Genomic DNA, 25001 nt, shown 5'->3' with positions numbered 1-25001 from the left:
ACGGCCTGTCCTGGACACCCACCCCCCGGCTCGCACCGGCCAAGGCCCCAGACTGACAAATGACTCAGACACACAAACACCCAAGCCCGGGCAGAGGCGAGGCATTGTGCAGAGGTTGCTGGATCAGAAATGAGGAGCTCAAGAACTGGGGCATGGGGGTGGGGGTGGGGGTGGGGGTGTGCTTGTGGGAAGGGGGCTTCCCCTGGCTCTCCCCCCTCTCCCTCCAGCCTCATCATCTGCTTTGGTCACCTAAATGGTGTCACAGACCCCATCCTGCATCTGAGCACGGGCTGTGTACCTGATGCTTACAGACATGAGTTTTCCATCTTAAAGGCTTGTGGAAACCCTTGTCTCCATAAGAGAAAATAGGACTTTCTGGGGGTTAATTACCTTTGATGTCACCATTATTGGGTATTACTAGGTGATCTGCCCAAGCTCATGATGACTACTGGCCCCCTCTGCATCCCCAAACTCCTCCTCGCACCTCAGCCTGGAAGATGCAGAAACACCCCATGCTGGAATCCCAGCCCCTTCCCCAACTCCCAAACTGCCTCGAATGACTGCCCGTTCCTCCTTCAGGCCAGTCCCACATGATGAATTGGCCCAGATCCACAGCTTCCCATCAATCAACTTTTAACTGCAGACTCTCTACCTCCAGCAAAGCCTGACATCTCTGCCCTTGGCAGGTTCCTTTCCTTTCCTGGCCCATGGTCAGAGAGGTCCCCAGCTGCCTCTGGGCAGGGATGAGCCACAGAAGGCCTTTCTCATTTTCCAGCCAAACTGTTGGCTCTGGGTGCTGGCTGGTACCCCTCCTCCTCCCCACCCGGGGGCAGCCACCTGCTCTGGTTGGGTCCCCAGCACGAAGTAGGGCCTCTCCCCTGGGGCGGCCTGTCCTGATGGGCCCTCCAGTCCTCAAGGACGTCCCTTCTTCCCTGCCCCTGTATAGCTCTAATCTTTGTGTAGTGAGAGCCACCTTCGGGCTTATCCTTACCAGTCCCCTCATGACCTTCACCTGCACTGTCCACTCTGGTGGCTATTGGCCACATGTAGCTACTGAGCACTTGAAATGCAACTTGTCTAGGGTTGTCTGGGTGGCTCAGTCAGTTAAACATCTGCCTTCAGCTCAGGTCATGATCCCAGGGTTCTGGGATTGAGCCCCACATTGGGCTTCCTGCTTGGGGAGTCTGCTTCTCCCTCTACCTCTGCCACTCCCTCTGCTTGTGCATTTGCACTCGCTCTCTCTGTGTCAAATGAATAAATAAAATCTTTAAAAAAGAAAAAATAAAGAAATGCAACTAGCCTAAATTTATATGTGCTCTAATTATAACTTCCACATCATTTTTTTTAAATTGAGCATAATTGACATATAACATTGTATTCGTTTCAGGGGCACAACATGATAACTTGATATTTGTATATACTGCGATCACCACAATAAGTCTGGTTAACATCCGTCACCAGATAGTTACAACCTGTTGTGGTAAGAACTTTTAAGATCTGCTCTCTTAGCAACTTCTAAATATATAACATGGCACTGTTAAGTGTGGTCACCAAGCTGTATGTGACATCACCAGGGCTTATGTATCTTATAACTGGAAATTTGTACTTTTTGACTCCCTTCCCCCATTTCACCCCGCCTCTGGCAACTACCAATCCATCCTCTGTTATCGGTGAACTTGGGTTTATTTTTTAAATTTCACATATAAGTAGAGGTCATACGGTATTTGTCTTTGACTTTTTTCACTCAGCATAACATCCTCAAGGTCCATCCATGTTTTTGCAAATAGCAGGAATTCCTTTCTTTTTTATGGCTGAGTAACATTCCATTGTGTATATGTGTGTGTGTGTGTGTGTGTGTGTGTGTGTGTATACATATATTTTTTTCTTTGCCTGTTCATCAAGAACTGCCACTTAGGTTGCTTCCCTGTTGTAGCAATTGTAAATAATGCTGCAATGAACACTGAGTGCAGATATCTTTTCAAAATAGCATTTTTGTTTCCTTCAGATCAATACCAGAAGTGGCATTGCTGGACCCTATGGTATTTGTTGCACATGCCAGTTTTAAGACTTAGTACACAAAAGGAATGTACAGGGGCACCTAGGTGGAGTGGTTGAGTGTCTGCCTTTGGCTCATGTCATGATCCCGGGGTCTTGGTATCAAGTCCTGCGTCAGTTCCCCACAGAAAACCTGCCTCTCCCTCTGCCTATGTCTCTGCCTCTCTGTGTGTCTCCTATGAATAAATAAATAAAATATTTTTTAAAAAGGAATGTAGACCATCTCAATAATTTTTATGTCAATTATACATTCAAATGATATTTTAGATATAGTGAGTTAAATACAGCATATTATTAAAATTAATTTTACTTACATTTTCTTGATTTTATGGAACTATTGGAAAAATTTTAAATCAGAGAAGGGGCAGGTGCTGTCTTTAATGTCTGCAGCTGGGTCTCTCCGATGAGCAAAGATGGGTCAGGTTGGGGGTGGGGGAAGGGGTCCTTCATTTGGCCTTGCTGCTAATTCCCTCCAGAAGTGTCTAACACTCGGACCCATGCTCCCAACCAGCATTCTGTTCCTTCTCAAATCTCACTTGGGTCGATATGAGAAATTCATGCTCTCCCTGACAGTAAAACCTTGACTTTATTGCCTAGGGGAGTGGCTGAAAAGACTGTTACATGGAGGAGGAGATGACTGACAGCAGAGGACCCCTTGCTGAGAGGGAGCATAGCATGGGTCCCGGGTCCCATGGACACCAAGCTCTAGGCTAGTCCTAGAGCAAACGCTTATGTCTCTCTTTCTGGTTCCAGGTCCCACACAGACAGAGCATCCTGTTATCAACAGATAAAAGGACCATGTGTAGACAGGGAGAAAACAGAAACCAAAGCCAGACTCTGGGGTCCGTTCTCATCAGCAATCTCTGCCCCCATCTCCCGGAGGGCGCTGTGCTATCATCCAGTCTTGGATGACCCGGGAGACAGAAATGGGTCCATCTTCAGTGATGGCCAGGCCCGAGGGGCATGAGATGAAGCTCCAAGTCCAACCACGAAGACTCCCACCAACGACCCTCGGAGGGGCTGGGGGCAGGAATATCGAGGGCACTGACCTGCAGGGACAGAAGCTGAGACTAGGGAGCCTTGCCAACATCCGGCCCTTCGGACAACATCCGGACAAGCCTGGGAGCTAGAGAGCAGCTCCACCAGCCGGAAGGGAGGCCGGCCTAGAGGAAGGAGAGCATCAGAGCAGTTGCACCGGGGCATACAGAGCCTTGAAGGTCGTACTCAGAAGTCTGGACTTTATCTGAAAGGCAATTGAAGGCTTCTGGGCCAAGCAATAAGATGCTCGGGGCAGGTGTGGCACAACCCTTTCTAAACAGGTGCACCTGGAGGATTTGGAAGACAGAGATGTCCTGTCAGTGACTCACCTGGATGTCCAGCAGCGAGTGGGCAGGTGAGGCTTGTCAGTGATAACTGGGAAGCCAGGCTCACCCAGCCCCTGATGCACCATGCGGCCCTCCATGGGCGGTTCTACCTGAATGACCTGATTTAACCCACGAAGCTATGCAGGGAGGTGAACACAGAGTAGTTGAGGACTGTTGGGTTTCTAGGATGTATGAGCGAATGAATGAATGCATGTCAGCTAATAACTGTGACCTCCAGTCCTTACAGTATGTATTGAATGCCCTGGGCTAAATTGTACTGAAGAATCACTTCAATTGATGGGTTCTGAATTGAAGCCCTTTCTGGTGTGTGAAGCCTCAGATGCAAGTTATTGGAGCTGTTCCAACGAGCACAGGGTGCTAAGAAAAAGGGAGTCCCAGATCAGGGTGGAACACAGGGCCCTGACTCTGTGGGGAGAGGTCTGGCCCAGCAGCCCCGAGTCTCTCCCTGCAAGCGCCCCTCCACACCTCTCCTGGATCCCCCCGCAGCAAGAACGCTCCTTCTGGCTCCAGTGTCTCTCCTGGTCCTGGAATTAATAAAGACTCTGAGCAGACTGCGGTTTGCAAGTCTGAAAGCCGGTTCCTGCCCACGTCACTGCCCCGAGAGGAGTGGGGCCCAGCTCCTTCCCAGCGCTCCCTCCCTTCCCCCTTCCCAGGAGGGGGCAGGCACACAGATGCACCTCCTGGCCTCCCTCTCCACATGTAGGCTCACCCTAGGTACTGAGCCTCCAGACCCCAACCCTAAGCAGCCCCTACCCCCACTAACAAAGACAAGTTCGGGCTCATAACCTCTATCAGCTACCCCACAGTACCCCAAATAGAACACACTGGAAGCAGGAGCTGTACACTTACTGTGCAAATAGCTTCGAGTTTGTTCTCCTTGTGTGTCCACCCTCTTCCAAACTCCTGGAGCAGACGCTGCCTAAGACCAGGGGAGAGGATGGAATGGCCTGGGGTCCTAAGGTGGCCCCACAGAGAGCCAAACCTGATAGTTAACCCTAAACACAGGAATGGTCCATGCAGGATGAGTGGTAGCAATAGTAGCCTAGTACTAGTACTAGCACCAAATGAGCATGGAGCATTTTGGATCTGGCAGGCACGGTACAGAAATATATGATCACATTTTATTTATCTTTGCAATAACCCTCCTAGGCAGGGATATTTATCACCATCTGACACGAGATGAAACCGAAGCTCTGTGAAGAGCTTACCCCAGTAGAAAGCCCTAGAGCTAGAATTTAATGCTAGGTTCACCTGAGTTCAACACATGGCCTTGTTAGTCCTCCAGAAGGCCACACAGCTCCAGGCTGGAGGGGGCGGGGGTCCTTTAGCTCCCTTGCTCAGAGCTGTGGTTGTGTCTCCCCCATCATTCTCCATCTGGGGGCAGGAAAAGGCTCACAGAAATTGTGACCTTGACTTTCCCCCCTCCCCCACCCTAGAGGCTCTGATGATAGCAAGTATCTGTTCCCCTCCCGTATCCTCTGGCTCTTGAATTTCTTCCCCACTTTCGGGGGGCTGGGGAGGCGTGACCCTCTCCTACTCTACCCAACCCCAGGAAAGTCCCCAAGGTCCTCATCCTGTGCAGGCAGCCTGGGACTACGGGAGTCCTGGAAATGCTGGTCTCAGCTGTTTCAGCACAGGGCCGCCCCCTCCTGGCCACCAGCGGAATGTCAGCGCCCCAGGCGTCCTCCTGTGGCTGGGAGAGAACTTGCCGTCTGGGGACTCTGGAGTCTGGTCTGGGTGCTAGTGAGACTCGGCATTGAGATAGATGGGGGCTGGGTGATAAAGAGGGGCCAGGACACTCAATCCGGGTGAGGTCCCCAACCCCTCGGTCCCCCATAGAGTACCTGGGGATCCTGTCTGAACATCCCCAGACACTGTGGTCTACACAGGCCTGTGTGTGGGACTGTGACCTTGATCCACGAGGAATGGAATCCCTGTGGTGTGTCAGGGTCTCCCACATGTCCCCCAGATGCCCCAGGGCACTATGCCAGTGTGGTCTTAATTCCCAGGCTGTTCTAATGCAGCCTCTGTGCCTTTGCAGAGACAGATCCTAGACCTGCCCGTAAACCCTCCCCAGCATCAGCCAGGAGACAGTGACCTTAGTCCATAAAGGATGGACCTATAGTGTGTCAGAGTTCAACCCCCCCCCCTTCTTTTCCCCTGATGCCCCACAGGGCAGCGCCAGCATGATCTCACCTTCCAGGGCGTTCTGCTCACAGCCCCTCAGCCTCTGCAGACATTGGCCCCAGGCCTTGGACCCCAGACCTGCCCAACACCCCACATCCCCAGCTTCGGGCAGGGACAGTCTCTGGCCAGACCTGGGGGTGTCGGGGGAGTCTGGAGGGCCGGGGTGGGGGCAGAGGCACAGGACAGCTGGCCTGCGTCCCCACGCTGGGCCCCGGGCCCAGCCGGAGGGGCGGGGGCCTGGCCACTCGGGCCTTGGCTGGGGCTGGATTTTTGGCCGGGCTGCCGGGCCCTCCCTCCCGCTTCCTCTCCCGAGGGCTGTCCTGGCAGAGGCCCCCCTCGCACTTTCTGGCGGGAACGGGGCCAGCACTGAGAGAACAGCTACAGAGGGAAGCGCGAGAGATGGGGGAAACTGTGTGCGTGTGTGCGTGTGTGTGTGCGCGTGTGAGTGTGTTTTAAGGAAAAAAGCCCACAGTCCAGTCCAGTCAGACTCAGCCTGGGAGGCTTGTGAGCGGGGCCTTTCGTAACTGGCCCCCTCCCCGCGGCCCCCTCCCCCAGGCCTCCCCCCTCCCCCGCCCGCCCGCCCGCCCTCCCTCCTTCCCTCTCGGCGACGAGGCCGCAATTACGCTTTGGGGATAAAACGAGGCGCAGAGAGCGGGCCGGGGCACTTCTCCCCGAGATGGCGGGTCTGAGAGCTGCAGCCCTGCGGCCCGGAGTCCTCCTGCTCCTGCTGTCCATCGCCCGCCCCTCGCAGCCCGGAGGTAGGCCTCTCCCTGCCCCCGGGGGTGCCGGCGGCCCCAACTGACAGACCAGAGGGCGCCCTCCACCCTGCCGTCCTGGGGGGACCCTGGGCGGGAGCCTCCCAGCCGCTGGATCCCCGGAACCGCCCCTCCCGGGAGCCAGCCCGGCCGAGGAGGAACCTGTCACCAGACACCCCAAGATGCAGGGTGGTCCCCGCCCGGCCCAGGTCCTGCCGCCCGGCAGGCTGAGGCCCCCCACCTCTGTCCCGGTGCCGTCTCCGGAGAGGGGGGGCGCGCAAGCATGCTGCGGGAGGGCCCACGGGGTCCCCTGGGGTCCCAGGGCACAGGCAGTTTGCACACATGTGGATCCAGTAGGGACAGGGGACTGGGGCCGGAGGCCAGCTCAGCAACGATGGTGAGCTGTGTGACCTCCACAGGTTCCTTGTTCCTCCCCCCGCCCCTGGGAAGTCAGGACCCCCCTCAGAGGAAGGTCAGAGTTCCGTTGATTCCGGGGCTGTGGGTTGGAAAGCTGCTGCTGTGGTCTGTCCCTGGTGAGGGGGGCCCGGCCATCGGAGCGTGTGTATGTATGTGCAGGGCATGCACACAGGAACAAGGGTGTTGTGTGCTACGGCACAGGTGGGCATGTGTGTATATGTCCAAATGTGTCATCAAACCATAGAGGAGGAATGTGTGTTCACAGGTTCAGCCCTGAGCAGGTGTGTGTGATGGGAGAGGGCGTAGGGTTTGTGAAAGTGCCTGTTAGCGTGTGCGAAAGTCTGTCACCCGACAGGAATGGACACAGGGGAAATATGCTATCCAGGTGTGGACTGTCACCGAGCATGTGACTGTGTGTGTGTATGTGTGTGTGTGTGTGGTATAGGACACAAACAAGGATCAGAGAAGCTGGGGAAGATATTCATCTCCTGGCAGAGGGAGGGCAGCCAGTGACAGAGGCTAAAGTGGACCTCAGGGCAGTTCTGGACCATCTGACATGCTCTCTGCCATAGGCCACAAGAATGCCCCCCCCCCGGGGAAGCTACACACCTCAAGGGCTCCTAGGAGTGGCCCCCTGGGGAGCCCTCCAGAAGGTGCTCTTGGCCATGGGAAGAAAGGAGTGCAGAGACTTGAGCCATTTGGTGGGGTAGCCTGGGTGGGGTCAGCTTCCCATGGGCGTCCCCCTTTGCCATTAGAACCAGATCTTCAGTGGGGGGCCAGTGTCGGGGGCGCGGGATGGAGCAGGGCCAGGCCGGAGGGCTGGAATGAGGGGCGGGGCAGCAGCAACCCTCTCCCCCGAGCCACTGACTAGCTGAGCAGGACTGCTGAGAGCAGAGGCTTCTTGCAGAGGTCAGCTCCTGGACCTGGACCTGGATGGGGGTGCAGCGGGAGGCATACTAGGGGGGCAAGACAAACCCCAGACGACCAGCCACCCCAGCACCCCCAAGAGCAGCAGCTCTGGGCCCTCTCAAACCTCCTCCCCACTCCCTCAGGTGTGGCCCCTGAGCACCTGCCTCCCCAGACAGTGCTTCCCCATAGAGCGTGGCAATTAACCCCCTCAAAACCCCCGAAGAGTTGAGAGTATGATCTTCTTTTACCCATACGGAAATGGAGGCTCAGACAGGCTAAGGCAGCCCCAGGAGGTTAGCACTGGCCAGGTTCTCTGCCAAAGGATGGGGGCAGGGGCCGGGTATCGGGCTACATCTGGGGGGGGGTCCATCTTCAGGAGATGAAGCCTCCTGAGTGGGCACACCCTAGAGCAGAATACACCCTCTCCTTGTGGCTCCAGTCACACTGCCAATGCTCAACTACTCTTCATCTTTTTTTACAAATATAAATCTCAACTCTGACCCAGGTGGTAAAGCAACTGGGTCCCAGTCAGGGATGTGTGAATCCATGATATCTGTTGCAGTTTTTGCCCAGAGCCTACTAAAGAGGTCAGGGGGAGTGAGAGAGCCATGCCCCTACATACACAGAGCTACCCGCCTGGCTTTCCTGGGGAGCCCAGCATCTGCCCCCCTCAACAAGAGGATATCACCCCCATGAGCTTCCTAGTTCCAAAGAACTGCATCGTAAGTGGAGGGGACCCCCCAGGAAAACTGTAATGGAAAGGGTTGTCTGGACCCCTTTAGGAAGGTCCAAGTGGGTCTGAAGACCAGTCGCTCCAAACCCCCATGCCATTTAAAAAGATATAGAGAGAAAACAGTTAAATTTGGTAGAATTCCATCCCCATGCCCCAGAAATATATCAGCCTTTTCTTTTCCTGATTCCGGGACTAAGGATGATTTGGAACATCCCTAGTTGCATATTGGAGTTAACTGGGGAACTTTAAACAACTCTGATACCAGGGTCCCACCCAAGGATTCCTGCTTTACTTGGCCAGAGGAAGGAACTAGATGTGGAGGAGGTTTTATAAAAAGCTGCCCAGGTAACTCTGATGAGCCTCCAGGGCAGAGGGTCTGTGGGTGAGGAGTTAATCCCACTCTCTGCATTTGCTGGAGCCAAGGCGGGAGGGCAGACGTGCCCAGGGGTGGGAGGGGACAGAGTCACCCACTAGAGGACAGATTGTTTTTGAAAAGCCCTTGGCAGCTTTTCTCCAGGCAAACAATAAACAGCTTCGTGAGGTCTTATCTGCTCCCTTGCCAGCCCCCTGGACTTGGGCTTGGCAAAGCCCCTTGCCAAGGCCTGCTGGCCCGATGCTCATTCCCCAACTGCCTTCTCCACATCTTTGAACCTAAAGCCCAGGGGCCCAGGCAGAAAGCCCTGTGTGTGACTGGGGTCAGCGGTGGGTCCCAGGCCAGGCGCCTCATCTCACTGGCTCTTGGTTTCCCTGGCCATAAAATGAGGAGAAACATCCCTGCCCTACTTATCTCCTTGGGCCAGTGGGAGGCTCCAGCCGTGTAACATCTGCAAAAATCACATCAAGTGAGGGGACTGTGGGAATGGGAATTTCTAAAACAATACATCTTCTTATTCAGAATTTGTTTATTTGGACCAATTGACTCTTATAATTAGGGCACATTTTTTAAGGTTTAACTTTCCCTCTTGCTGCTCACGCCATGTTTTGTCTACTGGGTGGAGTGTGCAGGAGTGATGGAGGAAGCAGATAGGACCAGGAGACTGGGTGGCCCAGGAGAGTCCCAGGAAATCCAGGAAGGCTTCATAGCAGAAGTTACATTGGAGTCAGACCTAAAAGAAAGGGCAATGCTTGAGAGGCTGTCTGTGGGTGAGAGATGAGCCTGGGGCTCTGGGGCTCTGGGAGACAGCAGTGGAGAGATGGAGGGCAGATTCTATCTCAGCAGAAAGAAAGCCTTTCTGCAGGTAGGGCCAACAGCATCAGGAGGGGGTGATCTTCCTGTCACCGGAGGCGTGCAACCAAGAGTACAAGGGGATGTTTGCAGGAGTTTCCGCCCAGGCCAGAAGACTGTTATGATCTCTGAGAGTCTAAGACCAGGATTCTAAGAGACAAGAGACAAGTTCCACCCTGGGCTAGCCCGTGAAACAAGCCAAACCCACATAAAACAAGACAAGCATGCTCCAAGCCAACTGCTTTGGGCCAGCTGAGCGGTGAGAACCACAGGCTCAGAGAAGGCAGGAGGGGAAGAATTTGAGCTCAGTCTAGGAGGAAGTGCAGGACTTGGGTAGCGGAGAGCACTCTTGGCAGGAGGAACTGTTCCAGCCAAGGAGGTGAGGAGAAGGAGAACCGGCTAGAGCTCGAAAGCTGCCTTTTTGAAGGCCCTTGACTGACTACTGTATTAATCTGTTCTCACCTCTCCTGAACGTGGTGAGAGAGGGCAGGGCAGGGATCCTTTGCACCCCCCTCATCCTTCTCCATTAGCTCAGTGCAAAATGGGGGTCGAACTCTCTCGCTCCCCAGGCCATCGTGGTTCAGGCATGGAGTTTGGCAATTAGTATTGGGATCTGAATCATGGGGGGCCGGGGTGTGGGGAGAGCTGGGGCAGGCCAGGAGGGCTACAGAGAGTCAGGCAGGCACTGGGGAGAGGGCAGGCAGAGGAGGAAATGCAGATGGGGTGCAGGGGAGCAGAACCTCAGCAGAGGAAGGAAGGGTTCAGCCAGGCCCAAGGTGGGGAGCCCCCCAGGCTGGCTGGGGATGGAAGAGTTTGGACCCAGACCCATCCTTGACTCCTCTCAACCTAATTCACTCGTGGTTTATTGAATGTCTGTTGTATACCTGGCCCCACACCATGCACTGTGCAGCAAAGTGGACACAAAAGGTCACCTTTTTTTTTTTTTTTTTTTTTAGCAATTACTATATGCCAAGTCCAGAGCAGGACGGTCTCTTATTTGAACCCTTTGGCAATTTGCAAACAGCCTTGAAAGGCAGAGGTGATCAGTCCCACATTGCTTACAAGGAAACTGGGACTCAAAAGGGTTACATGACTTGTACAAGGTCACACAGATGGTAAGAAGTGGCACAGCCAGGATTAGAGACAGATGGGTCTGCTCCTGCAGCCTGCCCTGGAGCCAGAGAGCAGAGAGGTGGGGACAAGGCACTGTCAAGAGGAAGAGAAAGGGGAGCAGGGTGAGAATGGAGGCAGAGAAAGGCCTGGACTACCACGAGGAAAGACATATAGGAGACAGTGCTCAGATCTAGAGGCTGGAGACAAGGGAGGCATCCGAGGCCCAAGACAGACTATGTGCGTGCTTAGCAGCCGATGACAGAGCAGAAACGCTCATTCCCAGCAGGGCCAGCCTCCTGGGGCCACCACTCCGTGTCCCTGAGGCTCTGACCAGATAGCTTGCACACCCCAGGTCTGGATCACAGGCCCTGGGGGAGCTGCAGGCCCTGGGAGGTGTGCACCGGGGCTCTGGCACGGGGTGACCATGACAGCCTGGCATTCCCCACCCTGCCGGGCTGTTGCTGAGGCTAACGAGGCCATGGGGCCATCAGACCCAGCTGTGCAGCATCGCCAGGCCACAGAGGCCAGACGTCTGGTGTGAGGCCTCCGGACACACTGCAGAGCTGCCCGACTCTGTGCACCTTTCGGTGGGGTGGTGCCGGGGCCCTGGCTGGAGCATAGGCAAGGCAGCTCACTGAGGCCGGGGCCACTCTGTGGTGGTGGAGTCAGGGCCTGGTCTGCACCAGGATTGTCTGTTGCCATGACCACACTTGGGCCTGGTTTGGGGCCCAGCACCACGGCGTCCCCCAGCGAGAGCTTCGCAGGTCCGTGGGGAACGAACTCGTGATCTTGGCCGGGCAGACCGCCCCTGGCCTGGCCAGTGAATTAGCTTTTCCTTAGGAAACTATTCACTGTGCTCATTCATGGTGTCCCCCTCCAGGCCCCGGCACCTCCTGAGACAGCCCTGTGTCAGACAGCCAGAACCCCACCCAACCACTGCTGCCCAGTGGCTGAGGACGCTGACCTCACGCCATCCTATCAGTGTGGGAATGGCTGCATTTGTGCTGGCAGCAGCCGCATTTCCTTACCGCCTGCCGTCACAGCCCGGCCTGCCCTCCCACAGTTCTGGCCCCTGCTCACGCCGCTCGGGGCTGGAGAGAAGGGGCTGCCCGGCCCACGGGACCCGCTCCTAGCCCCATGCCAGCCCTCTCCAGGGCGAGAGAAGCAGGTAACGCCGTGCAAGCCGTCATGTTCAGAGGAGGGGGGACGCGGCCGGGGCTTAAATCCAGCTGTGTTTCCCTGGCCACTCCTAACCTCTCTGAGCCCGACTTCACATCTGTTAAAATGAAGAGAGTAATCTCTGCCCTTCCAACCTCGTGCGGCTATTTTTGAGAAGGATGAATGAGAAAATGCTTTATAAACATCAGTCTCTTGGCCAACATGCATCACTCTGTAGACGTGCAATGTCGTCATTGCCATCTGCCTCGTCATTGTCACTGTGCCTTCATTAGTTCTGGCTGATGGAGGATTCTACATACTTACTTCCAGGGGTCCCAGGGGCTGTTCCTGGTGGAGTTCCTGGAGGCGTCTATTACCCAGGTAACGTATGCAAAATTCCACGCTTCAGGTAAGGCAGATTGTGATCAGTTGGTAGAGAGGCGCCACGTGCCAGCGCAGCCCTGAAGAGCACTGGCACGACTAGCACAGCAGACCCACGAGCCACTCCTTCTGACTTAAAAGACACTTTTACAAGCACTCAGAGCATAAATTTTCTGAAAGATGAAAGGCAACGTTCGCAAGGCCATACGAAAGTGGGCACCTTCACGCGCTCCTGCCTTTCACTAACCTCCCTCTTGGGAATTCATTCAAAGAAAATAATTGAAAAGTAGAGGAAAAGAGAGATCCCGAGCAAGGTTTATCGGAAGGTTATTTGCAAAGACGTAAAACAAGAAGCCCACCTGACAGAGGGTGTGATTAGGTAAACTCTGACATAATACACATCTACTAAAAAATATGAGTGCGTTACCTGCCCAGCTGTGGGGCGAGACGTTTTTCAGGTGCTAACGATATGAAAGCAGCAGCCACGTGCAGGTGGAGACTAGGAACACCCCCGAAAGACCACCAGCAGAATGTTGCTGCTCTGGTATGGGGGGCTGGGAGGGGGGCACTTTTTGTGTTGATTTGGAAAGAAGCACCATGCCTTAAAGCAGATTGAAAAATCAAAAGTAATACTTTCAATACTTAAAAAGTATTTGAGAGGCCCTGCCAGGGAGGTGGACCCCTGTACATGCAGGAAGAGAGATGCCCAGACAGGGCGTGGAAGCCCTGCACCCTTTCCCCAAACTTGGCCCCCTATGCCTCTTTCATCTGGCTGCTCCAGGGTCACATCCTTTTATAATAAACTGGTGATCTAGTAAAAGAGAAAGAAAAAGAAAGAAGAAAGAAAGAAAGAAAGAAAGAAAGAAAGAAAGAAAGAAAGAAAGAAAGAAAGAAAGAAAGAAAGAAGCATTTGAGTGTTCAGCACTGATGTGAAATTGAGGTGAGCTGCTGGCACACACCCAGATGCAAACAGGCATCGAGCTGTTGGCCCAATGGGGAAACTGAGGCTCACAGAGGTTAAGGCTTGCCCAAAGTCATGCAGCTAGGCAGTGAAGGATTTGATCATGGGTCAGTGAGCAGCTTTCTGGCAGAGACACTGATGGTTCTCTCTCTCTCTCTCTCTCTCTCTCTCTCTCCCTCTCTCTCTCAACACAGGTGCTGGTATTGGAGGTCTGGGAGGAGGAGGTGAGCTAAGAAACCAAACTTGGGTCCTCACTGATGGGGTCTAGCTGTCACTCTGGTCCATCCAGGTGCCCCAGCCTCAGAACCCCAGAAAGCCTGGCATCAGGGACTCCCTCAGTTTACATAGGGAACATCCATTGGGGAGAGCTGGAGCCCACTGGCCTTCCGAGCCCCTCCCCTGACCACTTCCTCTGGGGGCCCCTGCCTTCTTTTCCATTTCTTTTGATCCTCTATGACACCTGCAAGACCTGCTGCAAGACCTGCTGAATGGGTATTGTCTTTCCCTTCTGGGGCTGAGAAACTGAGTCTGAGGCAGTAGAAGTCATAAATTAGGGCCAGAGCTGGGCTTCCCACCCACATATCCAGACACTGCACTCCCAGCAGCTCCCTGTCAAAAGGGGAAGACCATCCCTGTCGGCCCTTCCAGGACCTGGGGGGGTGAGATCCCCCACACTGTCCCAGCAAGATATATAGGAGATAAATAGTGGCCTGGACTAGCTCTCCATTCACCACCATCTCTTCCCTCTGCAGCTCTGGGGCCCGGAGGCAAACCTCCCAAGCCAGGTAAGACCTGAGGCCAGGGAGCCAACAGGCAGAAGGAGGGAGGGAGGTGGTGAGCAGCAGGTATAAGCAGGCTGGTGCCAGACCCCAGGACCTCCAGGAACAGGAGACAGGAGTCAGCTTGATGTCTTCTCTGTGTGAGGGGTGCCTGGGGTCTACCCTGCAAATGCCCATGTGCCCAGCTGCCTGGAGAGTCCCCTTGGCAAAAAAGCCCTGGTGCTGGGGCAAATGTAGGGACTCATGTCCCAGTCCCCAAGACTGTGAATGTCACTCTGGTGCTCAGACACAGGTGGTGGGCCTCATACTCCACCTGGATGGTCCCCTGATCCCAGACCAAGCTTCCTCTAACCTCTAGGCCAAGACCCTAAATATCTCTGCCCTCAATGACAATTGACCTCAGGCTGAACCCTGACCCAAGACCAAAGCCTGGATTTAACCTTGACCCTGGCCCCAGATGAGCTCCCCTCCTGACCAGGCCCCTTCCAGCTCTGTCTAGACCTTGGAGGTTTCCAGTAAGAAGATCTGCCTAGATCTGTCTGAGCCTTGCCCATGGGGCCTGGATCTGCCACTGAAGTCCATCACCAATTCCAAAAAAACATACCCCAGGAAAGGGGGAGGGTGGGTCCCTCCAGGAAGCACTGGTGGATAAGGAACAGGTGGAGGAAATGGTGTCTCCATCCAGATTTATGGCCCCATCGACATGAGATGCTCCACATGTGGCACCCGCCCCACCCCCACCCCCTGCTCCACGTCTCCCTGGCTCTGAAGCCAGAGGCTCCAGGACAGTTTGCATGTCCAACGGCTCTTACGAAATCCCAGTGTTCAATGATCCAAGTGCAAATGAATCTACAAGACCCAGATCCCCCTTCCCTGCAAGCCCATCTGGGTTGTGAAACTCCAGAGCTGGGTCAGGCAAGAGAGAGAAAAGAGAACAGGAGTCCTGGGCAAGGGGTTTCCTGGGGTCTGTAGGGGTCTGTGAGGCCAGGAGCCTTTGGACTTCATTGCTTATCTTGCCAGAGCCTGCATCCTGTCTCCCTGGAGGGGCCAGCCGATCTCACATGGTAGAGAGAAGGTGAAGGCATGGAAGTAGGACTTTGCTCAGCTGGGAAAGCCCAAGTTAGGGGTTGTGACTGCAAAGCTAGAGGGGGAATGAGTGGGTCCCACTGGCAGCAGGGAACCTGCCTGTTGTGATAAAATACTAGAGGGAAGATTGGGACAGCTGCACACAGAGTCCCCTAAGGGATGGGTGCTAAAGTGAGGCGATCATGAGTGAAAGACTTAGTGTAGACATCTGGAAGAACTTTCAGCTCAAGGTAAAGGAGTAGACCAAAAGGGAAGTCAGGACATCTCCTTCTAATGGGAAGGGGCTGGGTTCCATGACTTCCCTGAGGTCATCCCCTTTCAGCATCAGCACCCAGGCCACAGGGACATCCGAGCCTGCCCAGGCAGGATGGAACAGGGCGCAGGCGGCGCGTGTCGTGCTTGGGAACAATTAATCCCTTGACAAGTAGAGGGTGGGTGGCCTGGCAGCTGCTCCACATGGGCCTCAGCGGGCCGGCCCTGCCTAGACTCTCAGTGGGAGCCCAGGCAGCTGGGAGCCAATGCCACCCACACCCCCGGCACCAGCTGGAGGCCAGCTGCCTGCTGGGGAGGACAGGAAAGAGCAGAGACACCCACTGGGTGCCCTGGCAGGTTGTGCACACTAGGTGCTTTCTGTTCCCCAGTCCGCTGGTCTCAAAAGGGCGGGGACACCGTGGCCCTTTTGTAGATGGGGGTACTGAGTCTCTGAGAGGTGAAGTAACTTGCTCCCCCACATGCATTGCAGGTAGCGGCAGCAGGGTTTGAATCCAGGGCTCTTTGACTCTGGGAAGACAGGGGGCTGGGTTGGCCAGGCTGCTGGGCTCCCGGCTACAGTCATCTCCTCACCCCTCTCCTCCTTTCCAGGGGCTGGACTCCTGGGGGCGTTTGGGCCAGGTGAGTCCCCAGGAAGGAGGGCAAGCAGGGGTGGGGTCAGTCTTGCTGGAGGTGACCCTGGGATCAGACAGCTGGAGGGGGAGCATGGGAAGAGGTTTGGCTGCTCACCCCACCGGCCCTAGCTTCTTCTCACTTCCTGCTGGGTCCCCATCTTCTCTTCCCAGCCTTTCTGTGGTCAGGAAAAGCCTGAGCGTGTTCCCTGCCCTCTTGGAGCTCAGGAAATGGGCTTGGCTTGAGAGAAAGCCCTGACACAACTGGGGAGGGGCAGGGCCTGCGGTGCTCAGGAAGTGAGCCCAGCACATCCCAGGCCTGGCCTGACGTGCACCACATCTGCCTGGACGTGCACCACATCTGCCTGGACGGGAGAGGGACCGGAGTTAGAGACGCACCTTACAGAGAGGATGGCTGAGTTTCAGACATGGTCAACTCAGACAAATTAGGCGATGAGCGTGGGGCAGGGGACCACATCCAGTGAAAGCCAGAGAGACCTCTCTGCCCCTAGGGTTCAGCAGTCCCCCCACGTCTGGCATCTATCCCCAGAGAGGGCTGCCCCGAGGATTAGGACACTGGCAGCCAGGACTGGAGCTTGCAGGAAAGATTCTCACAGAATTGGAAACAAACCTGGCTCGGTTGTGAACTCCAACCTGATTGCCCATCAGTCCTGGCCCAAGCCATGGAATGTCTCCTGGAGGGGGAGAAAGAGCAATTGGGCCCAGATGTGGGAAGGAGAGAGCCAAAGGGACCCATTTGGCTTCTCATAAACATTTTAGCATCCGTCTGCAAGCAAGAAGGCTTCTGGACTGCAGGGCAGGCTGGATGGACAGATAGACAAATGGTGGGAGGCAGAAGGGGTTCCAGATATAGGGGAAGAGGAGTGGGCTGAGCCAGGGGACCCCTGTAAGGAAGCAGTCCAGGGGGGTGGGTGCCAAGGGTAAGAACAGAGAAGCAGGGCTTTCCGGCACAGAAAGCCCTGATGGGACCCCCATTACCCGACAGGCCTAGGGGAAGCAAGGTCTAGCCTAGGAGTGTTATGGGGGCAGGGGGGTCAAGGCTATCACACCTGCACGGTACATAGTAGCTGCTCACTATTTTATCAGGATCGATCCCTAAGTACCAACTGCTTAAGTCCAGCTTAAGGGCTGAGCGCCACTCAATGACCACAGAACTGCCTGGTTCCTCGTCACCCTCCACAAGACCCCTCCCACTCTGGGCCCCAGAATGATGCCCACATGCCAGCCTCTCCTCTCCTCACCTGGCTCTGTCCCCTTCTTCCCACAGGTGCTGCTGGGCTGGCAGGCGGTGGCCCTGGAGCAGGTTAGTGCTGATACCCAGGCAACGTGCCCATCTGAGGGCCAGAGCCAAGCCCAGGGCATCTGTTCAGTGTGGAGGGCAGTTGGGGTATCAGGGATGGCAGGCCAGGCTGGTCCTGGATGCTAGCATGGGAGGTGATGTGGAGACCACCTGCCCTGAGCAGCTGCCCAGGGTACACATAGGTCATAGCTGGGTCTTGGGGAGAGCTGGAGAGAAGTCCCAGGGGCCAATGGAGCCCAGAGCGGTTCAACTCAGCAGGGCCTTGGAAAGGCTTTCTGGAGGAGGGGAGTAGGATCCCAAAAGATCCCAGCAATTTTGTGAGGCTGAGCAGAGCAGCCTGGCATATTTTGCACTCTAGCACTAAACCTAGTCCTGGGAGCAGGGGTCATTGTTTGACATGGAAGTCCTACAGAGAGCAGAGAAGCCACCTCAAATGCACCTCCCAGGAGGGAGAGGGCCCGGTGGGCTGGGGCTCAGAGCCTAACCCAGTCCTCCCCTCGGCAGGGCTTGGGGCCTTTCCTGGAGGAGCCTTCCCTGGGGGTCTGGTGCCCGGAGGAGTGGCGGGTGCTGCTGCAGCCTATAAAGCTGCCAAGGCTGGTGAGTGTTACCCCTGGGGACATGCCGTAAGCCCTCTGCCCTCTGTGAGCTCCCAACTTTGCAAAAGCACCTTTCTGGGGAGGCGCACAGACCGCAGAATTCTTTTCTCCAATCCTCCGGGACTGGCAACCAGCTGTGCCCAAGTGTCAAAGTGAGGTGGTGGCCCGGCCAGACCTAATGCAGGAACTTCAACTGGCAGCCCAGGGCCCTCCTGCCTCCCAGCACTCCCGGTGTGACCCCTTCCCTCTCCCGCTCCTGGCTCTGTAGGTGCTGGGCTTGGTGGTGTTGGCGGCATTGGTGGTGTTGGCGGCTTAGGAGTGTCTACAGGTATGAGGGTTAGACCTGAGTTGCCCAGGTGAGGGCCGCAGGCATGGGAGGCACCCACTCTGATGCGGCCCATCCCGTGCCAGGTGCGGTGGTGCCTCAGCCCGGAGCCGGAGTCGGAGTCGGAGTCGGAGCAGGAGGGAAGCCCGGGAAAGTGCCCGGTCAGTGTGCAGTCCCCGGGGCTGGAGGGTGGAGTGGGGGGAGGGTAGAGCACCCCCCCACCCCCGCACAGGAAGCGGGGGGGGGGGGGGGGGGGGGGGGGTGGCGGGGCAGGCATAGCGGGCAGGGCAGCCAGCCAGGCCCCACACGTGGTATAACACAGTAACACGGGAGAGGTGCCCCGGCCTACCTTCCAGGCCCTTCTTCCACATCTTGGGGTAGAAAGAGACCTCAGAGACACCATCTATGGCAGGCAGTCAAGTGACAGATGGGGCGCGGGGCAGGGGGTGGGGGGGACCGCTCAGGATGGACAGTCATCACTGAAGGGCCCAAGGCAGTCACGGCAGAGCAGGGCTAAGCCCGGGGCGCCCTGACTCCCCATCTGGTGCTTGTTCTCTGCACAAAGCCCTTGAGGAAGTGACTTCAGGTTGAACAAAAGGCTGCCTGAGTCCACACAGCAGGGAGGGAACATCTGGAAGCTGTTAGCCCAGAGGTGGGCTGAGCCAGCCATGTAAACAGGCTCCAGGAGACAAGATAAATCCACACACAGAAGGGTTTGCAGATGACTTCCGAAACTCGTGGGAGAGCTGCGGCCACCACACATATGTCCCTGGCTACATCTCCAGGCCCTGGGCGGCAGGTCTGGGAGCCCCGGAGCCACTCCAGAGAGAGAGGGGCCCAGGAGTGGTACCTAGGGACTGGGCTGCGGCTCACGGCTCAAACCTCTTCTCTTGGCCACAGGTGTGGGGCTGCCAGGTGTATACCCAGGCGGAGTGCTCCCAGGCACAGGTGAGGACCAAAGGAAGAAGGGAACCCTATAGCAAAGAGAGTAGCCTCTGGCACCCTCCCAGGTGACCTGTCACCTCCCCAGGAGCCAGGGTGACCCAGCCAACCCCATCTCCCTAAGCATCAAAGCTCAGGCCAACAGAAAGAAGGCCCCTGGGCATCTCTCCCCACAGAGGCCAGTCAGCTTTACCCGGGCCTCAAACCCAGACCATCATCATCATCACAGCCCAAGGAGGGCCCCCCGGGGACACACCACATCCCACTGTGGCCAGCTGTTTCCCAAAAGCTCTGAGTCACCAGGAGGCCCGCCCAGCACATCCGCCCTACAGGAGACCCCTCTGAGCTGCCCTCTTGCCCTCCTTTCCCTGCCAGGGCCTGGCCACCCCGCCCAACACGTGACCTCCTGAATTCCCCCAAAAGCCCAGATTAGGCCTGCTCTGAGGGATCTGCTGACAGGGTGTCCCTCCTCACTGTCCCTCTGGCTGAGGTGGCCCAGCTCCAGTGGCCCCAGGAACAGTGGAAGCACCAGAAGCTGGCAAATGGAGTTCCCAGCCACAGCAGATGACTGCTTTATGTTTGGTGGGAGTGCACCTCCAGGAGGGGCCCAGAAGGACACGGGCCTCCCCCTTCAAGCAGGCTTTCACCGTCTCCCTTCTCTGGGGACACCGGGCAGTATAGCTAGGGAATTAACTCCAGTTTGGAGAGAAGGCCAACTGAGGCAAAGGCTCAAGTGCCTAGGAAATGGGATTAAAGCTCAGGTCTTCTGACCTTGGGGCAGACAGGGAAAGAGAGTCACTGCCACCCCATGAGCCATGCCCGTCACTGATACTGCCAAAGGTCAGCTCTGTGAGCCAGGGGAGGTGTGGGTGCTTGCAAGGCCTGCCTTCCCGCCCTCACTACCAGCTTCCCTTTCTGTCCCCTCAGGAGCTCGCTTCCCAGGTGTGGGGGTGCTCCCTGGGGTCCCCACCGGAACAGGAGTCAAGGCCAAGGCCCCAGGTATGCGGCCAGGGGACTGGGAGCCCATGGCAGGAATTTCTAGCCACCCTCAGGCCCCTTTGGCCTGGGGTGGGGGTGCGAGTGGGGATGGGGACCCTGGGCCCAGGGCCTTCCAGGTGGGCACCTCTTGTGCTCCAGCCCCATTCCAGCTGGTCAAGGTGGGCAGCACCCCTCTCAGAAATCCCCAAATCTGAGCTGGGAGGTCTGGGCAGAATGGGCCATGCTCTGGTCGGCTCACCCCTCAAGGTTGCCTGGCACCTTGATGCCCGGCACCCAGGGTGGCAGGGCTGCAGTGTTGGCTCCTTGTCCTTGCAGGTGGAGGCGGAGCTTTTGCTGGAATCCCAGGTGAGGCAAAGCTGGGTGTCCCTTGGTGGGTGGGCAGGCCAGCAGAGTAGCCAGCCAGGCAGGGGCTCTTGCCCTGGGAGGGGCCAGGCACCCCCAAATCCCATCGAGGCCTGTCCAGCTTCCCTCATGCCTACTGCCCCAGGCCTTGGACAGGCTTCAGCACAATGTGGCCTCAATCACAGGCCGCTTCCCCAATCCTAAGCCCTCCTTGTAGTAGCCAAATGAGCCCAGAAAACCCACCCGTCTATGCCAAATGCCGTGAGAGATACAGGCCTCAACTGTGGCCCAAGCCCCAGGAGGTAGAGAGTCCTGCACTTTCTTGGAGGAAGTGACCTGGCACTGAGGAATGCCGGGCTGACCAGTGACAAAGAGGCAGGAAGACAGGATGGTTTCTGGAACTCATTCTGAGCAGAAAGTGGAGTGTGAGGCCGAGGGCTCTGCAGGGCTGCTGGCCCACGTTGCTGGGACCTGAGTTTGCTCTCCTTGTTCCCGCAGGAGTTGGACCCTTTGGGGGCCAGCAGCCTGGAGTCCCGCTGGGGTACCCTATCAAGGCACCCAAGCTGCCGGGTAAATCAGGAGGAGGACTCAAGGGGGCACCACTCACAGGGCCTCACTGCTGAGAAGCCAGCTTGTGGGGGACATTTTTTGGCCACTGATGTCTGGTGGGGAGGGGTTAGGACACCTGAGCATTGAAGCCCACATCTGGTCGCCATCAAGTGAAAGGGATCCTGTAGGCCCTGGCCTCACTTACTGTGTACACACATGTTCATGCATGCACAGGTACACAGAATCACAGCCCCGATGGGAAACAATATATGTTGATGGTAAGAAACAGCCATCAATGGAAAGACCCCTCTGATGTCGACCCCTGTCCCCACAATCAGCTGAGACAATGAGATATTTCCTGTTGGGAGGATGATAAGGAAGATATTAAGATTCCAGGGCCACAGCAGGTCCTAGTTTTGTAGGGGAAGGGGTGTTCCATAAGCCCCTCAGGCAGGGGTGCCCTTTCCCTCCTCCAGCCAGGGCCTCCTCCACCGAAGAGCCTCTCTGAGCAGCTCAGAACCTTTGGTGCGTAGGGAGGTCTCAGGCCCCAGTATCAGTGGGTATAGATCTGTCTCCATGGGCAGTGGGAGCCCAGCACAGGGGCTGCCATGGAGCAGCCTCTGAGCCCACCCTGCCCTCTCTTCAGGTGGCTACGGACTGCCCTACAGCACTGGGAAACTGCCCTATGGTGAGTAAGACCCTCCTAAATGGATGTGCTTCTAGCTCTTTCCAGCTCCAGGGTCCTGGCAAGGAGAGCACCCAACTGGGGATGGGGTAGAGGCTTGGCAAGAGAATCCCCTAAGAAACATAGAACCTGGACTGAGGCAGCCTGCTTCTCAATCCTGGCCCTCACACTTAGCCCCAGGCCTTTGGGCAAATCAGCTTCTTCTCTGTAAACCAGTTTCTTCATCTGTAAATGGGAATAAGTGTCCCACACCCATTTATATCTGTTTTGTAACTCTGGCTGGGAGTGAAAGGGTGGAGACTCTGGGCAGCCTGACTCCTGAGGCTCAGGGCAGGGGTGGGCCACCACAGCGAGATCTGCGCAGATGCCCACTGAGCCTCTCTGTTTCATAGGCTATGGGCCTGGAGGAGTGGCAGGTGCTGCAGGCAAGGCTGGGTACCCGACGGGGACAGGTAAGGAAAACCTCCCCCAACTGTCAGCCAAAGGGGCACCAATCAATTGCCTGGGCTCCAGAGCCCTGAGGCTGGCCAGGATCTCTCCAGGATACAGGCCAGCCCACCCTGCATCCAGACCCCAGTCTGAGCCTGCAGAAGGATCTTGAGTGGGGGCAGCTCCCTCAGCTCTGCTTGCTATGAGGCACCTCATCCACACCCTTTTGTGAAAGGGTTGGTTCTCATGGGGCTGGAATAGGTGGGCTCTGGACATGCAGGAGTACAGTTTTCAGAGTCTTTCTACTTCCTCCCCCAGGAGTTGGCACCCAGGCTGCAGCAGCAGCAGCTAAAGCAGCAAAGTATGGTGAGTGAACCTGCCAGCGCCCAGCTCCCAGCCTCTCCATCCCTATTATCTCTGAGAGTCTGCCTCACAGAGAACTAACGAAGGCAGCCCCTCCACACCCCATTTATCCAATGTTTTCAATACCATCCATTCCTCAATGTGTCCAACCACTCAATGTTTCTTCTGTCTCTCCATCCATCCCTATCTCTCATCCATCTTCCCTCCCATCCATCCATCCACTTCCTCTCCACTCCTCCATCCATCCATCCATCAATCCCTCCTTCCTTCCATCCCTCTATCTATCCATTCTTCCCTCTATCCCTTCATTCATCCATCCATCTATTCATCCGCCCTCCATTCCTCCCTCTAAATCCCTCCATGCCTCCCTCTTCCCATCCCTCCATCCTTCATCTATCCCTCCCTTCATCCATCCATCAGTCCCTCCTTCCTTCCATCCATCCATCCATCCATTTCAGAGACCAGGGTCAAATAAGAAACCAGCTGGAAAATACAGGCACTACGGTGGGAATCAAGAAGAGGGAGACATTATTCCTACCTGGGGTAAATCAGGAAGGCTTCTCAGAGAAAATGATGTTTGATTCTGGAGTTTGACATGTGGTTAAAATAGGAAGAAGCCTGGGCAAAGAGGATGGGTACTATGGTGGTTAGAATGATAATTTTAAGTGGTCCTACGTGAGCATTTAAACAATGCAGTTGTTCAGTATCAATTTAATGTGTCCTATAAAACCTTTAACCTGCCCCATGATCCCTTGGCTAGCAGGCATGGCATGGCCTTCCCCATGCACATAGGGAAGGCAGAGTGAGCATCTGTGCCCTGCCCCAGCTCATCCCCCAGTTCAGAATCACATTACAGGGCTGAGGTCCTAACTTTCATCTCCAGTCCCAGGGGAGTCCCTCCTGGACCCCAATGGGACAGAGGACATCTCCCCTCCAGCCCAAGGAGGCAAGAGTGGAGGGGAAGCCCCAAGCTGGAGGCCTGCTCCATGGAGGCTCCACTGGCCTTCCTTCTAGGCCCTCAAGGCTGGAGGGGATGGCTGGAATGTGGGAGCAGGAGAGTGGGGCGACAAGGGGCTGCCAGAGCTGGGCAGCCAGGCTCTTGGATTACAAACTTGGCCGAGTGTTCGGAACACAGGGAGGGGAAGCCTTGAACATTCCTACAGGGGCCCCTCTGGCCCGGGGAGCGGCCGTTTGTGGTTTCTCAGTATGTGGCAGTGATTAGAATGGGATTTGTCTGAAAACATCGAAGTCCCTTAATGAGCGTGTTGAAATGGACACTTTGGGGGTGAGTCAAGGAACAGTGATGTGGGGGCCTCCTCCAGCAGGCCTAGCCGGAGATGCCTGGGCTGCATTCCCAGAGGAGACTGTGCTAGTTAAAATTCCAGCATCCAAGCAGCCTTCCTACCCAGCCTCAGGAGAGGCCCCGGGAGCCACATCTTCACTGTCCCCATCTCAGCAGGTGCCGGAGGAGCTGGGGTTCTCCCTGGTGTTGGAGGCGCCGGCATTCCCGGCGGGGCTGGTGCAATTCCTGGGATCGGAGGCATTGCAGGTAGTGTCCATCCAGCAGGGGCTGGGGATGTTCTTGGGAGGGCCACCAGGAAAGGGCCTTACCCCCTGTGGCCATCTCTCCAGGGGCAGGGACTCCAGCTGCTGCAGCAAAGGCCGCCGCAAAGGCAGCTAAGTATGGTGAGTGCCCCAAGGGGTGGCCAACCCAGGCCCCAGAGCCCTCAGCCCCCTGTCCATGTGGGCCTTGGATAGCCTAGTACTATGAGGCTGGTGGACTTTGCCCTCATCCATCTATGGCAGTCTGTCTCCCCCTCCCCAAACATGCAATGTTCTTACCTCCTTGCCCTTGTCCATTCTGGCCACTCTTTCTGGAAGGCCACTGTTCTCCACTGATTGGCCCAGCTGGGAACACGAGGTGGGGAGGTGTCCCATGGAGCATCTGGCTTCTCCCATCCTACCCTCAGGGCTGCCCCAATGCTGTTGCACCCACTGCCTGGGGGCCCAGCAGAGACACCTGACTTTGCTTTAGACCTACATTGCAGTCTTCCCACCCACAGATCCAAACCCTCAGAGCTCTGTGCAGGTTCTGGCATCCCTTCCCATCTCTCAGTTGAGTAGGATCCAGGCAGGAGCAATGCCAGCCCACCTGGGATCCTGCTCTCAGGACTTGCCATTCCCAGAGCTCCCAGAGCTGTGCCCTTGGAGGCCCTCTGAGGTTCCAATGGGGTCCAGGCCAGGAGAACAATCCTTCCCTTTTACAGGAGCTGCTGGAGGCTTGGTGCCTGGTGGGCCAGGCTTTGGAGTTCCAGGTGTTGGAGTCCCAGGTGTCGGAGTCCCAGGTGTTGGGGGGCCTGGCATTGTGGGTGGACCAGGTGAGCTGAGCTTTGTGTGTGCGTGTGCATGAACATGTAAGAAAGCA

At 56.2% G+C, this 25001-nt stretch overlaps 1 protein-coding gene and 1 long non-coding RNA gene across 6 annotated transcripts in view; one reads left to right on the top strand and one right to left on the bottom strand.

The window, feature by feature from the left end:
• Positions 1-2364: 2364 nt before the first annotated feature.
• LOC121488139 lies at positions 2365-5818 on the bottom strand. Its single transcript, XR_005986987.1, has 4 exons — positions 5637-5818; positions 4692-4814; positions 4290-4359; positions 2365-3104 (listed from the first exon to the last, which is right to left on the bottom strand). It is a non-coding gene; the product is annotated as an uncharacterized LOC121488139 (long non-coding RNA).
• Positions 5819-6007: 189 nt separating this feature from the next.
• The window catches only part of ELN (elastin), a 31980-nt gene continuing 12986 nt past the window's right edge, over positions 6008-25001 (top strand). Inside the window, exons 1-19 of one of the 5 annotated variants that reach the window (XM_041749918.1) lie at positions 6008-6385; positions 12268-12318; positions 13474-13503; positions 14032-14064; positions 16006-16035; positions 17314-17349; positions 17851-17943; positions 18211-18270; positions 18354-18428; positions 19168-19215; positions 20137-20208; positions 20524-20553; positions 21049-21120; positions 21746-21787; positions 22177-22236; positions 22532-22579; positions 24033-24125; positions 24209-24262; positions 24844-24954. In XM_041749918.1, the coding sequence (XP_041605852.1) occupies positions 6304-6385; positions 12268-12318; positions 13474-13503; positions 14032-14064; positions 16006-16035; positions 17314-17349; positions 17851-17943; positions 18211-18270; positions 18354-18428; positions 19168-19215; positions 20137-20208; positions 20524-20553; positions 21049-21120; positions 21746-21787; positions 22177-22236; positions 22532-22579; positions 24033-24125; positions 24209-24262; positions 24844-24954 (1120 nt within the window). In that variant the 5' untranslated portion in view covers positions 6008-6303. The remainder of the gene's footprint in view (positions 6386-12267; positions 12319-13473; positions 13504-14031; positions 14065-16005; positions 16036-17313; positions 17350-17850; positions 17944-18210; positions 18271-18353; positions 18429-19167; positions 19216-20136; positions 20209-20523; positions 20554-21048; positions 21121-21745; positions 21788-22176; positions 22237-22531; positions 22580-24032; positions 24126-24208; positions 24263-24843; positions 24955-25001) is intronic. The other 4 variants (XM_041749919.1, XM_041749921.1, XM_041749920.1 and 1 more) reach the window with 4 other exon arrangements.

This window comes from Vulpes lagopus, chromosome 3, assembly GCF_018345385.1.
Source record: "Vulpes lagopus strain Blue_001 chromosome 3, ASM1834538v1, whole genome shotgun sequence".
NCBI lineage: Eukaryota > Metazoa > Chordata > Mammalia > Carnivora > Canidae > Vulpes > Vulpes lagopus.
The sequence above is the reverse complement of the archived record's forward strand: the minus strand, read 5'-3'. Positions and strand labels throughout refer to the sequence as shown.